This window comes from Nyctibius grandis, chromosome 10, assembly GCF_013368605.1.
Source record: "Nyctibius grandis isolate bNycGra1 chromosome 10, bNycGra1.pri, whole genome shotgun sequence".
In the NCBI taxonomy this organism is placed as follows: Eukaryota; Metazoa; Chordata; class Aves; order Nyctibiiformes; family Nyctibiidae; genus Nyctibius; species Nyctibius grandis.
Genome location: NC_090667.1, coordinates 21,342,916 through 21,356,716, shown reverse-complemented (window position 1 = coordinate 21,356,716; position 13,801 = coordinate 21,342,916). Strand labels below are relative to the sequence as shown.

Below are 13,801 nucleotides of genomic sequence, written 5' to 3'. Positions count from 1 at the left end.
AGCAGCATCTGGAGTGCAGCTCCCTGATCTTATTGGACTAATGTGCAAGTGCAGATTCTGGACAGTATCTCTGGGTAAAGTAGCACAGCTTGCACACTCCTCTTTCCATTTGATCTGTTGCTTGTGAAGAACAGAGCCCTTGGTGAGAAAAACCACCATCTGTTTAAAACTTACTTTTTTATACACTTGACTGTGGAATTTTTCCCTGTCCACATCATTGGCCTCAGTAGTTTGTTCACCTTCTCTGTAGTGCTGGTTTGGAGAGGTGACGCTGCTTGAGAATGAGGGTATTGATGAAAGGGGAGGTAGAGGCAGAATGGATGTAGCCCATGCAACAGAAATAACTGTGATCCTGCAAGAGTGGCTCACAGTTTCAGTATTACTGTCTTACAGTTTTAGAATTGCTCCGGTAGTGCTATATTTTCATTGCACAGTCAAAGCCTTACCTGGACAAACTTTACTGTTCCACAGTGGAGGGGGTGACTCAGTGCTGATTGCTTTTGTTAGACTTCTCTGAGGGAGATGACACCTGGAACACTAAGGTTTGAGTTTTCACTTCCAGCTGCCTACCTTAACCTAACAGACTGTTTCTAAGGTGGGGTGAAAATCACATTAGAAGTATGCAGAAAGCTTTCACCGTAATTAAGAACTTATGCTTAACAAGATTTAGTTTCAGTCCTAATTGGTAAAGGTGTAAAGTCTTAGACTTCTGAAACCATTCATTATCTTAAATAATTCTATTGGAGAGAATCCTGTAATAATGCTCATCTCTTTTAATAAGATCAAATTCCTAATTTGAACTACGTATTTTAGCTGTTTTGAATTCTAATCAGATTTTTCAGTGTGAGCTCAGAATATGATACACTACATGGCGAAGATAAAGGGGGACGCTGAGCCAGAAGGAGCAGGGCCTCTGCAGGCATACCTCCACATCCCATTATCTGCCTCTCGTTTGACTGCAGGGAGAAGTGCTGGCCTCTGGTGGCTTACGGCGAGAAGCTCTACATGGGTTTTCATGGTGTTCCCCCTGGAACTGTAAGCATCCTTGGCTAGGAGACAGTGCAGGTTTCAGAGAGCCTTTGGGCTGTCTGACATGAAGAAGAGGAAATAGTATTTCTTTTTTTCACTTCCTCTCACTCTCCAAGAGAAAGAAGGCGATTTCCATTCTTTTTACTCAGGCTGATTTTCTCCAAGATTATTTGATGCTGTGCCTCAGTTTTCACAGCTGCCTGAGGTTTATGTGCCCCACATGGCAGAGCAAATTAGGTCCTGGTCTGTGTTTTTAGCCTGCAGGCTTTGAGTAGTAATTAATAAACTTCAGCTGCAGTAACATGCACAGTATTTGGAATTATTCAAATAAGGATAGACTGACTTGCTCTTCCTTACTTAGTTTTAAACACTACTTGGGAAGTTTCATTCAAGTTTTTTGCAACGCACTCAAATGAAATGCTGCAGAGATGCAGTGAAATACAGATTTACTTCTTTTGTCTTTTCATTTGCTGTCAGTAGACTCCTCAGAAAATTATCCAAGGGCTTCTGGGCTTAGTTTTGTTTTAAGTTAAGACTGAAAGACTGTGCAAAATTGTGAATAGATCACAATGTGTGTGGAAAAGGTCTGTAAGACTGTGAGGAGCATTTAATGTTCAAGCAAGATATGGCTATGATGGTGTATGGATCAAATTTGTGCTTTTTTGCCTGAGTTTTGTCTTTTGACCAAAGAACATATATGTAGCAGCATAGATAAGATAACAGAAAGGGTATAGCAGTAAAGAAGGAGAAATCTTTTCTATTAATCCTAATCACCCTCCCTGTCTTCTGGTAAGTCCATACAGTCTTGATTTCTAGATTTTGCTTTCAGGGTGTGATATTTATGCCTAAGTAATCTTTGCTGCTAAGGTAGAGCTGCTAGCAAAAGCTGTGCTGCTGGCATAGCACTGCCTGACTCTGTCTGGGACTTCATGTCCTTTCACTGCAGTGCAGCACAATTCATAACAAGCGGGCTCTGCCATGGGATATTATTGTTGCACCAGGACTGGCATTCTGAATAATAATAAAAAAGAGACAGCTGATGGCTGAGCCACAAGTTAGAGAAGAATTACAGTGGAATCTCAAAGATTTTCTTCTTTTTTGTGGGGGATGGTGATGGTGATGGTGTAAATAAGTATGCTAGTGGTGCTGCAGTGACGTAAAAAAAATACTCCTTCAAAAACCTGTGTCAAAGACATGGTTGCTGAAAAGGAAGGAATATGAATAGCAGTGCAACGGTGAAGATAAGGATATAACTTGATTTAGGCTGCTAAAATTCTTTAATGCCAGGTTTCATATGCGATGGAATACATTATTTTTGCTAGAGGGTTAAACACTTTGTCCCTCATCTCAGCCAGCATTTATGGATTTTCAGGTCTGCCTGCTGAGAAGCAAATTAAATATGTAGCTGCTTCTCACCTTTTCTCTGTTGCTGTACTAATGGAAGAGGATTTTTTTGCTACTAATACAGATGATGGTCATCGCTGCTGAGATTTATTATTTTTTGGTATCAGGAAGGATGACAAATCTGCATTATTTCCAGAAGGATTTGGATTTCTGAACAAAAGGATAATATGCATGCTTCATTTTCTTAAAGCCATGTCTAGGAAATTGGAAGCATGGCAAGCCTGCACAAACTTTATAAGCATGGCTGAAAAGGAAAGATGAACTGCTTTAGGATGTCCTTGAAATATGATGCTGGATGGGTTTTTTAACTTCACTTGGAAGGTTTGGCTCTTTTTCTGTCAAAAGTTGCCTTTTGCATGTGCTGTTCAAGATCCATTAAATGTCAGATGGAGGTTAGGAAGCCAAGGGTAACTGTGCTATTTTTATGTATTTACAATCACTTTTTTCTTGTGTTACAATTTCTGTTAACGTGTTTTTTTTAAATACGCAGGACAATTGGCATATTATATTGAAGTGCTTATATATTATTATAACTGCTGTTAAAAGTATATATGAAAAGCAGAACATTTAATTGAATGCTTTATGGTAGACTTTTGTTTAATTTTCCTTTCTGTTTTATGCAAAAATTAAATATATGTAAACATGTTATTAATATGTTTGCCTGTATATATAAGCATCTCCATAGGAACATGCACTCAAAGGACAATTACAGTTAGAGATTTCTGTCTAAATTCTATTTTCTGGAATAATATACATTTAACTCAATATTGAGTCACATGCTGGCAGTGCCAGAGGCAGAAAAACAAATGGAATTGTTTGTATTTGAAAATATTCCTTTCAATGACAAGATTATCATAACATGCATTAGCTGCAGAGCACTGCTGAAAATTTCTTTTAAGAATGAGCTAATATAATAAAATGATTTAGTCTTTACCTTCAGCCCTTCCCCTGCTCCCAGCCATGACAACTTCTCCATCATTACATTTTTCAGCTGTTTCCAGGACCTGTATATACCAGCCAAGTGTAATCTGTCATTGTCAGCATTTAAAATTGCTATTGTTTATTATATACCAGGTTTACAAACTTGCTTTTTACAAATGCTTTCTTAGGAAAATCAGCAACACTGTTTGCAATGTTTATCTGATTATGCTCTCACTCCCCCCATGTTTTTTCCTTTCCCTTGTCCTCCTCCCCCTGCTACAGGAGCCCAGTAACAAACGGGTCAGGCCGCTTTCCAGAGTTACATCACTAGCGAGTCTCATTCCTCCGGTACGGGCCACTCCATTGAAGCGGTTCAGCCAGACGCTTCAGGTAATCACAGGAAATGCATTGCTGCATCAAACTGCATTGCTGAAAGGGGAATGCATCCAGAGGCACAATTTCTTCCAGGGTTAGCATGGGAATGTGAGCTGCACATACGCGCGCACATACACACACACACTATTGTAATGTGCCAGGCAGGTTTAGGCAACTTATGACTACAAAGTCACTCAACTTAAAAGCTCAGAACGCTCACCTGAAAAAAACACTTCTCTGTCCAAATAACTGATGTTTTTTAATTACCAGTAAGAAAACTATTGCACCTGTAGCATATAAAAGTTGTTATACTAAAGGATTACGATTGCTTTTTAAATTTGATGAACAGAATTTTCCATGACACTTCCTATTAACTTTGGTTGGTTTCTTTGAAAATGTTATTTTTGGTATAGTTAGTCATGTAGGACTGCCAAATTTCCTTCTGTGTAGTGAACTTTGACCTTGCCTAAACAAAAGACTTGGTGAACAATTGGAAAAAAGTAATGTTCCGAAGCTGCTGCTGAAAATTAGTAAAGGGCAAGGAAATTTTAAATGCAGTTTAGAAATTAGATAATTTTGTAATTGCATTTTCTATATTATAGGTTAAGTGCATAATATTTAACGTACTTAGAGACTAATGGAACTTTATAAAGTATTTGTGCCTTCAGACCTAGAAACTGCAAAACTCTTGGATGCTCAACTCCTGATGGTTATCATGAGTGACAAACTGTTGGGAGCAGCTGTGAGTCTGGCCTAGGCGGCCAGACTGTTTGCTCTTTAAAACAGTTTATGTAAGAAGGTGTGTATAAGATCTGAAGAAAATTATTTAACAAGCTTGATTTCTTTGATGAGAGGAAATATAAAAATATCTTGAATGTATTAAAAATGTCACTTAATCAAGAGTAGCTTATTTAGAGCATTACTGAAGTTATCTGTTAATCTCAAGGAGGAAAGAAATAAAACCTTAGAGCTAGGAGTCTTATGACAAATAACAGTCATGGGTGGAGGGGGGAAATCCATTTTTCTGTAGTGAGAGTTATCTAGAAAACAGATATTACAGGTTTTTTTCCCTGTGCTTGGTTCCTACAATTTTCAAAGTGCAGACATCTGCATTCAAAAGCCGCATGTGTGGGGTTGGAGGAAAGGCAAAATGGCTGAACTCCCCTCAGTCTGGGTTTGATCCAGAAGGTGTATTATAGCGTGACTAGAGCAGAGATGCCTGTGTTCCCTGGGGTGTATAAATCTCCTCCACAGTCTGCCTCCAGGAAAAAATTGGCCCAACTCTGAAAGGACTACATTAGTTCCAGTTGTGAGGAGTGCGGAAAGTGAATTAATTTTTGGCTAAACTGCTTCTGAGCACGGCGCTTCCCTTTTCACAGCCTCAGCCAGCTGTTGTCCTCATTGGAGTACCTACGCCATCGTTCTGTAGTGAATGCCTTTGAGACTGCGTTGTCCAGTACAATATTGTATTTGATAATGTTTGATTTAGACTATCTGAAACAAACTATCCTTTCATGCAGGTAGTAGCAGCTTCCTGAGATGAGAGCTACATAAATGTGTTTCAGGGCAAATTTTGACAAAAATGGAAGAGAAAACAGTGGCTTTGTTGCAAGTCCTACTGTTGCAAGCATTTCTGTCTTGCTCTGCTCATACTGATTATAAGAATACATTTTAATTAACTGTCTGCTTCTAAGCAGATTAAACAGTGATGTTATGCATACCATCTCCTCTAAGTAACTATGTGCCTGAAGGAGCTGCAATGAGAAATCAACCTGTATGTTCTCCAAATCTTAGGTCTGAATCCATTTCCAGGTGGTGAATGCTGGGCATGTCTCTCAAAACTGCCTTCATGGCTGGCTGTAAATTGACTTCTTACCTGATTTTGTCAGCAACAATAGAACAGGGGGAGGGGGGGAAAGACTGACCTTCTTGTGCTCAAGTGCCCCATTTGGAATTATTTAGAAACATTCTGTGAAGCATGTATAGCTTTTTTGACTTTATTATATATTGACATAGCTGTGACTGTGCCTTGTGGAACAGTATAGAGCAGGATTTTTTTTTATGGTGTAATACTTGTAAAAAGATGACTGGATGAACTTTTATGTATCTTTATTGTTAAGTTATTTCAGTCAAAATCCATGTTTCTTCTTGCATTGCTGCTAGATATTCTGATCTGTAAAATGAAGAAAACTATTAATAATCACTACAATGTCCAAAACAAACAACTTCTTCCCCTGGAAAAAAAGTCCCAAATAAAATAAAGCCAACAGAACATCCATCCAAAAACACCACTCCAACATCATCAATAAAAGGAATTAGAAAATTCTGAGTTTCCTTTATGGCACTTCAAACAAACCTTCTTATATATTCTTTCTGAATGGAAGATACATGTAAGAGGAAAAAAAGAGTTTATTGTGCATAATTTTCCTTACCTCTGTACCTGTAACTTCCACTTTATATTAATGGACTTCCTGCATGCAGATTGCAGAGAAACACCTCTGTGTCTGAGATCTGTGTAGTGTCTTTTTAAGTCATGTTCTTAGCAACTTTTCATGTTTTGCATATTTCATTGATTATAGAGGTATTTTATGATTTTTTTTGTGTCTTATTACTATTTTCCACATTATTGCCAATACTTTTCCACAAGGATACCAAGTAACAAAACACATCAAGTTTTTCCAGCTTTCTTTGTGGGTTTTTTTGACTATTTGTAGTCACTGTTTCTGGCACATACAGCACTGTAGACTGACTAAAACAATGCTGTTAGCTTCATCTCTGACTGAGTCTGTCTGTCTGTATATCTGCAGGATACCAAATGCTAAGCAGGTATTCTTATTTGTTTATCCACCTGGAAAACCACTTTATTTCATAGCTGTATTTTCAGTCTGCATCAAGCTAGACTTAATGATTATGATGATCCGCTTGCTTCTGCTTGGTTTTATTCACAGCTGTGCTGTTCAGCTTAAAAGCTGAAAATAGGATCAGAAAAGGAACTCCAGCTGATGCTGAAGAGAGAAATTAAAGTCTGGCTAGCTTCCTCTGCAAATTCAGTTTTCATCAGTGTGTCTTGAATTTAAGTAGGGAGTCCAAATTATTTTTATCTTAGAACAGCAGAAATTTCTAAAAATCCTGAAGAAGAAAACTCTTTTTAACATCGGTTCTGAATGCTAGGACTTTGATCTGTAGTGCCCTTTTCCCAGTACATGTAGCTGTTTGTTTACTGAAGCTGAAATGAAGGTTCGCTAATTGTGTGAATTAACATCAGTAACACATAGACCCTTCACAGTAACAGCCCTGTAACAGCTGCTGAAAGCTATTGCAGTCAGATAAATACAGTAAACAAAATCAGGGGTTGGGGCTGGATTCTTCTCCAGCTCCTTCACTTTTTAGAATTGTATGAAAATTTTAATAATCCCAGATAGGCATAATTTTTAACCAGTACACTGGACATGTTTTTTAAGGAAGCCAGAAACCAGGAAAATATTTTTAAGACTGGAGACGTAGAAATGCTGTTTTGACATTCCTACAATTCCTTCACGGAATTCTATCACGTGACTGATTTTTTTTTTTTTTTTTTTTTTTTTTTCCCCTTCCTTGCACGTACCAAAGACACCATCCAGAGTACCTTTAAACTTGTTTTTAAAAATTTTTGGTAGAACTTCGGTTTAGGGCTTTATTCCACTAAACTGAAATAGGTTGTTTAATTTGCAAGAAAATGGGTAAAGTAGTAGAACTGAGACAGTTAAACTGATGTACATTTATCTTAAATTATCAGAGAGTTTTATTTAAATAACTTATTTGGTGATTTCTTTAATTAGGCTTATATGTCAGGTTTTACATCTCGTTTCTATTCTTGTCTGTTACAGCATTGATGATTCGAGTACGCTTGACTCTCAAGTGACAAAGTATTAATTTAAGCATTAAATAGTATTTCCCTGGTGATGTGTTAGTTTGTCTCTTTATAGTTTTACAAGCCAATTTCTGCAACAGATATGCAAAGGAGAAGATAATATGTTAAAATAAGCTTGGATTCCACACTGAAGTATGTGATTCCCGGCCTAACTAGATTGCAGTGTACCAGGATAAGAAGTCAGTCAGTGTTTTTTGCCTTTGCTGTGTTAGTGAATAAAAGAAGGAAACATGCCAGACAAAGAAACCACTCGCTCTTGAAGTGAAATTTGTCCTCACTGTTACGTAACAGCTCAAAACATTTCTGTCCCTTTCCACTAATAAATACCCTCAATCTAATGCTCCTTATTAATATTAAGGAAGGTACACTTTGTATAGTTAACTAAAAGGCTGATGTATGAGAGAAATCAATTAAATATAGACTTACTGTGTCCAGGTAGCAAAGAAGCTAAGCAAGCAAGTAGGATTTTGGGGAGTTTGGTTTCCTTTTGACTCTCTTAGACCCTCTGCACAAGGGAGGACCATATAGGTCTGTATCAAGCATTCTCATGCAGCATAAAGAAACATTACTATCGGTGAATGTGAAAGCTTACTTTTTTCAGAACACTGTATGTATTTTTGGTATGGGTGCATGCCATTTTATAACATCATATATGACTGTTAAAATGTTGCAAGACCAAGGCATTTACTTAAAAAATTAGTCTATCTGGTGCTTTTCATTATAAGTACTTTCTTCATTCAACATAAAACATTCCTTTAAGAGAACACCACCACAAACAAAGGAGCTATATACTGGAGGATGCATATGGGAATGCATGGAAAGGGGCATTCCACCTTGGGTCATGGAATAGCAACAGTTCTGCTTGGCTGCATTCTCATGGTTGGGGATTTGTGGATGCAACACACCTGCCTCTTTTCCCCAGTCTTTCCATTTGCATGTGAAAATAACTGGTTCCATGATACATCATTATAACAAGTGTAAATTAAGCATGTAATTTCACGTGTGTTTCTTTATCTTCTTAACTCTTGAAGGAAGACTAGCACCTGACTTGCAAAGTTTTGGAAGGTTGGTATATATATGTATGTGTGTTTATTTCTAGGGGTTTTGTCAGTTCCAAGTAGGGCTCAAAATGGTTTCTGTTAAAAGGCACAGGTTTTATTTAGATAATATGTCTTCTGATATTTTAAAAGCTTATTTAATAGGCACTGTTTGCATTTCATGGGCTCTTATCTGCAGAGGAGAATTTCAAATATTGTACTTTGTATGTGCTGCTTTCAACCTGGAAATTAAGAGAATCTATTTTGTTTTAAATATTCTTAACCCAAGGCAATTGAAAGACAATTGTGTTATGTAAGGCAGGTTTTAAATAACAACAAAAATGTAGAGTATTTCAACAATGTGAAATACTTGAGGCATTTCAGAGGTAGGACCTCAAAAAGCAGCCTCTAATTTTAATGAAGCAAGAAAGGAATCTTTACAAAATAACACAGTGAGAGCATAAAGTATCTATCTGTGGCCTAAACTCTTTCTAAGAGTCTACAGGTGAATAGAACTCTGAAGTCTCACTTAAAATTGGACTTGTTTTTATTGATGCTTAAGACCAGACCACATAATAGATACAGAGATGCTGGTACACATCATCAGAATTTAGAGGCTCCAGAAATGTTAATAAAGATTCTACAATAGTAGAACACAATACTGGTATTTCATAATTTGCTATCTACTAGCACTGATTGTTTAACACATTTCTTCAAACGCAAAGAAATAAGTAGGAGCAAGTGTTATGAAAAGAATCTGGCTTGTTCCTTGTCATAAACATTAAAATCTGAATATTGACATACCTTTTCCTTAAAGATAATGTGATTATTCTTCTCTTTTCAGTCAGATATCCATTTCACAATTTTCTGTGTGAATTAGTTTCTTGATGTCGTTATACGTCTGAAGAGGCAGGATGTTACCAGTTGAAAGGGTTTCTTTATGTATCAAAACCAGTTTGGTCAGAGCATTATAGCGCTAATTATTTAATCCTGCTTATGGACATATCTGGAATGATTATACTGATCAAATCTTCCATGATTCTGACAGTTTACCAAAAAAAATAATATTACCATCACTTATTAAGGTAAGAGGAAAGGTTTTGAAGGGCAGTCTCACTTTATGAACCTTCTTTCTGCCCAACTGAGAAAACATTTTTTTCTTAAACCATTAATAAGTGTTTGATGTAATGCACCTTTTCATCTCATATCCTCAAGGTAGGACCTATTATTTCTCAGTACAGACATCTTTGAACAATCCCGCTCCCCAAAAATAAACAAACCCCAACAATTCTGTTGACTTTCAGCTGATACACAAGATGAGTTTACCAGATTTTGCTGTCCTAGCTTTCCAGAGCTTCTGTGTAACAATTGAATCTTTCTTCCAGAATGAACCAAGAAAGTCTTCATACTAGTTTTGTCTCTAAAATTTGCATTATTTCTAAATTTTTAAGTATTATGGATCTAATGAGGCAGATATGTGTCATGCATGAATTATTCCTGTCTGTTTACTGAATTGAAACTTTGTATTTGATCAGTTACATTAGTGTGTTGTACCATTCTGCCATTATCTCTGTAGTTCATTCTTGTTGCGTGGTATATGAATGCATTGTATAGTTTTAAACATGTTGAGAACCAGACATGGACCTAGTTCACTGCAGGAATGGAAGTACTGGCCTTTTATAAAGATGTATTAAAATAATTTCTCTTACCTTCCCAGTACTAAACATTGCTATTAAGTCACAGTAAAAACTAATTAGATAACGTTTGTTGTACTAAATTATGTATATAAAATCCTTAGGAAAAAACTGTGTAATGTGAAACTGTTCTAACAATAAAAACTATTCTTCTATATGTTTCTAGCGTTCTATCAGTTTCCGAAGTGACAGTCGCCCAGATCTGTTCAGTCCACGACCATGGTCTCGAAATATGCCCCCTGCTAACACAAAGCGGAGAGACAGCAAACTATGGAGTGAGACCTTTGATGTTTGTGTCAATCACATGCTTACATCTAAAGAAATCAAGCGTCAAGAGGTATAATTTTTTTTACCATAAATTTCATGTTCAACAGTCATCTTTACAGCATGGAGTTGAGGGATGCTAGTAGGCATTAGGATAGCACTTGAAGCTTTCCTGAAATTAAACAGAACGTCACCACCTGGACTAGAAGCAGAATTCCATCCTTAGTCTTTATAATCCAAGCTATATTAAATTAATATATTCTTTTTTAAAATCAGCTCATCAGGTTTCCTTAATAAATGTGAAGTTACTAATATGTATTGTATTGTGGTTGCCTGCATGTGTGTGCATGTTCTGTATGACAGTTTCTGTAGTGATGGTTGATATTTTGATGTTTCATTTTGTTGTTCTAGTAATGATAGATGAGCATGCTCTTTCAGGAACAGGTGTTCATCGAGCGATATGTATGCACAGAAATGCATAATCATTTCCCTTGTTGGAAAAGAGCGTCTTTGAGGAAGTTTTCAGTGCTAGAAAGATGAAATATTGATCAAAAGATGTATCTTCCAAAGCAAACAAAGAGTATGTCAGTGGTTTTAATGTGTTGTACATGACAAATTCTAAATAGTTCACATTACAGCCAATGACACAGCTCCTGTGCAATCTCCCTGAGAATACTTCAGGGACTGAGTCATAAATCAAACAACAGTAATGTCAAGTGTTTCTTGTGCAGATTTTAACATTGTACAAGAATTCATAGGAAATCACTTTTAAAACTGAGAACTTCAAAGGCAGCTTATTGAAAAATAAACTGTAGAAACTGTTTGCATAGTATAACAGTCATTAGTGTCTTGGGGCAGGAACCAGAACCTTTCAAGGAGCCCACATAAATGAGCTTTATTCCAAGAAGTTTTGCATGAGGCTTCTGCTTTATATTGGTTCTTACACTGCCTGCCTCAACAGAATACCTGAACCACTTCCATGCGTGTGCTGTCAATTAACTCACATTATTATAACTCACAATTAACTCACATTATCAGCCTTCCATGTATGCATATTATCAAGCCAGGAGAATCTGCACTAGCTGAAGATGTTCTCCCATGACTTATGCAGGCTGAGAGCCTTGACTGTAAAGTTAGTAATTCTTACTGACCAAAATATTGTTAACTTCTACTGTACCCCAGTTTAAAATGAGATCATGTAATAAGCAGATACGATGGTCTTTTGATAAGCCAGTGTATCAGGGCGGTGGTTATTTTTAATCTGACAGCTTTAAAGTCTCAGATCTGCTTCAAGAGAAGTAATTAATATCAGCACAGTTAAGTAGAGCTCAGCCTTCATAACAAAAAAATGAACTGGTACCAAAATAAAAGTGCTCACTACCAAAGAAGTGTTGTAAAGAAGATCTGTCTTTTACTTATTAGACCACCTGGAACTTTTACCACTGCGTGTGTTACAATGGAACACCGCAAACTCCTATGCAAATAGTTGTATAAATGGTTAAGATATAGTTGGGTCAAAATATCACACTGAATATAGCTCCCCCATCTGGAAACACATTCGTTTGAAAAAAAATAATTGTGTGGCTATTTCAGAGAGGCATTTTATGAGCACTCTGATAAAGCTCTGTTTTTAAAAATACTGCACATGATTCTGTAGCTATGGAATAAAGCCTTATTTTATTTCTGCAATTAGATTTAGCAGAGAAATTTTGCTGCATGGTATTAAGACAGCTATTCAGAATATAACATCGATGCAACAAGTTGAGTACAGACTAAAGAAAGATATTTTATAATATTTGTGTCTCTTTTTATAGGCTATCTTTGAACTTTCCCAGGGAGAAGAAGACTTGATAGAAGATCTGAAGTTAGCAAAAAAGGTATGTTTTTTAAAAAACAAAAACAAAACACAACAAACATTAATCATTGGTTCATATAACTTTTAAACTAATCCTTGCTTTCTGTAATTGCTAAGACAGTAAGAGGGGGAAAAAAACAAAATGTATTTCTGTTTTCCCATTCTTTCTGAAACACTTACATGTGCTGCTTTAATTTTTTTTTAAATATGATATTGATAGTTTTAAATATGGTTATGAAACTTTAAAATATTCTCAGCAATTGGTCTGGTTTTACTTACAGGGACCTTTAAATGCTATCACTAATTTTTCAGCTACTGATGATATATTAATTACAGAGCTCCCCTTTTTTCTTTTTAGGCTTATCATGACCCAATGCTTAAACTTTCCATAATGACAGAGCAAGAGTTGAACCAAATTTTTGGAACGTTGGACTCTCTAATTCCCCTACATGAAGGTAAAACTAAATAGTCTTTGTCTGTGTTACTATTGCACATAGATTTATAGACATCTGGTTCATTAAGTGAAGTTTCTTTTCTTTTTTTCATCATGAACAGATCTTCTTAGGCGACTTCAAGAAGTCAGGAAACCTGATGGATCAACAGAACATGTTGGCCATATCCTTGTGGGTTGGGTAAGGCAGAGTTTTTAATCAATTTGGGGATTTTAGTTTGGACCTGCAACATAATTTTTATCAGACAATTTCTTTTCCTATATAGCGTAACATGTCAAAACATATTCTCAAAGTGTTTTTAAAAGGTAAGGCAACTAGTTAGAGACATAACGGAATATTTTCTCTTTTCAGGGATTTTCCATGAAAAGATTTAGACTAGGATGTTGTTTTTAAAGCTTTTGCTATTCAGGAGACGAGCAGTATTTAATATGCTTTAAAGAAAAATAAAGAGTCAGACTAGAGTTTGTCTGATATAGATAATTTAAGAATCTGCCCCTGTTTGTATTCTCATTTCCTGGGGAAATGAAGCTTGAACAGTCACATTGTGTAAGGGCACCCTGCGGTTATTTTTGAATGTCAGTCACTTCCAGGCAAGGTAACAGGTAGTTGTTAGTGCTGTCAAAGATACTAATTTTCTAGCAGCTTGTTAAAATAAGGCAGCCAGGGATACAAGAGAGATGCAATTACTGCCCCAGAGAAGAAAAAGTCGGTAAGTTCACTTTCACTAGCATCCAACAAGATAAACACTGAAAATAGCTTTTGTTAGTTTTGTTGATAAAATTGCTTGTTATATTAGAAAAGAACTATTTTTTAAAGGATTTAGATATATGAAAAGTTTACTTGTAAGTATATGTAAGTAG

The 13,801-nt window shown here is 36.4% G+C and overlaps 1 protein-coding gene across 8 annotated transcripts in view; it reads left to right on the top strand.

Annotated features, from left to right (window-relative positions):
* The window catches only part of ARHGEF3 (Rho guanine nucleotide exchange factor 3), a 137,837-nt gene that overhangs the window by 114,099 nt on the left and 9,937 nt on the right, over positions 1–13,801 (top strand). For all 8 annotated transcript variants that reach the window (XR_011048835.1, XR_011048833.1, XR_011048836.1 and 5 more), the window contains 5 exons: positions 3,637–3,744; positions 10,537–10,707; positions 12,449–12,511; positions 12,848–12,944; positions 13,045–13,121. Coding sequence is in view for 4 of the 8 variants with exons in the window: in XM_068408707.1 (XP_068264808.1) it covers positions 3,637–3,744; positions 10,537–10,707; positions 12,449–12,511; positions 12,848–12,944; positions 13,045–13,121 (516 nt within the window). In the remaining 4 variants the exon portion in view is untranslated. The remainder of the gene's footprint in view (positions 1–3,636; positions 3,745–10,536; positions 10,708–12,448; positions 12,512–12,847; positions 12,945–13,044; positions 13,122–13,801) is intronic.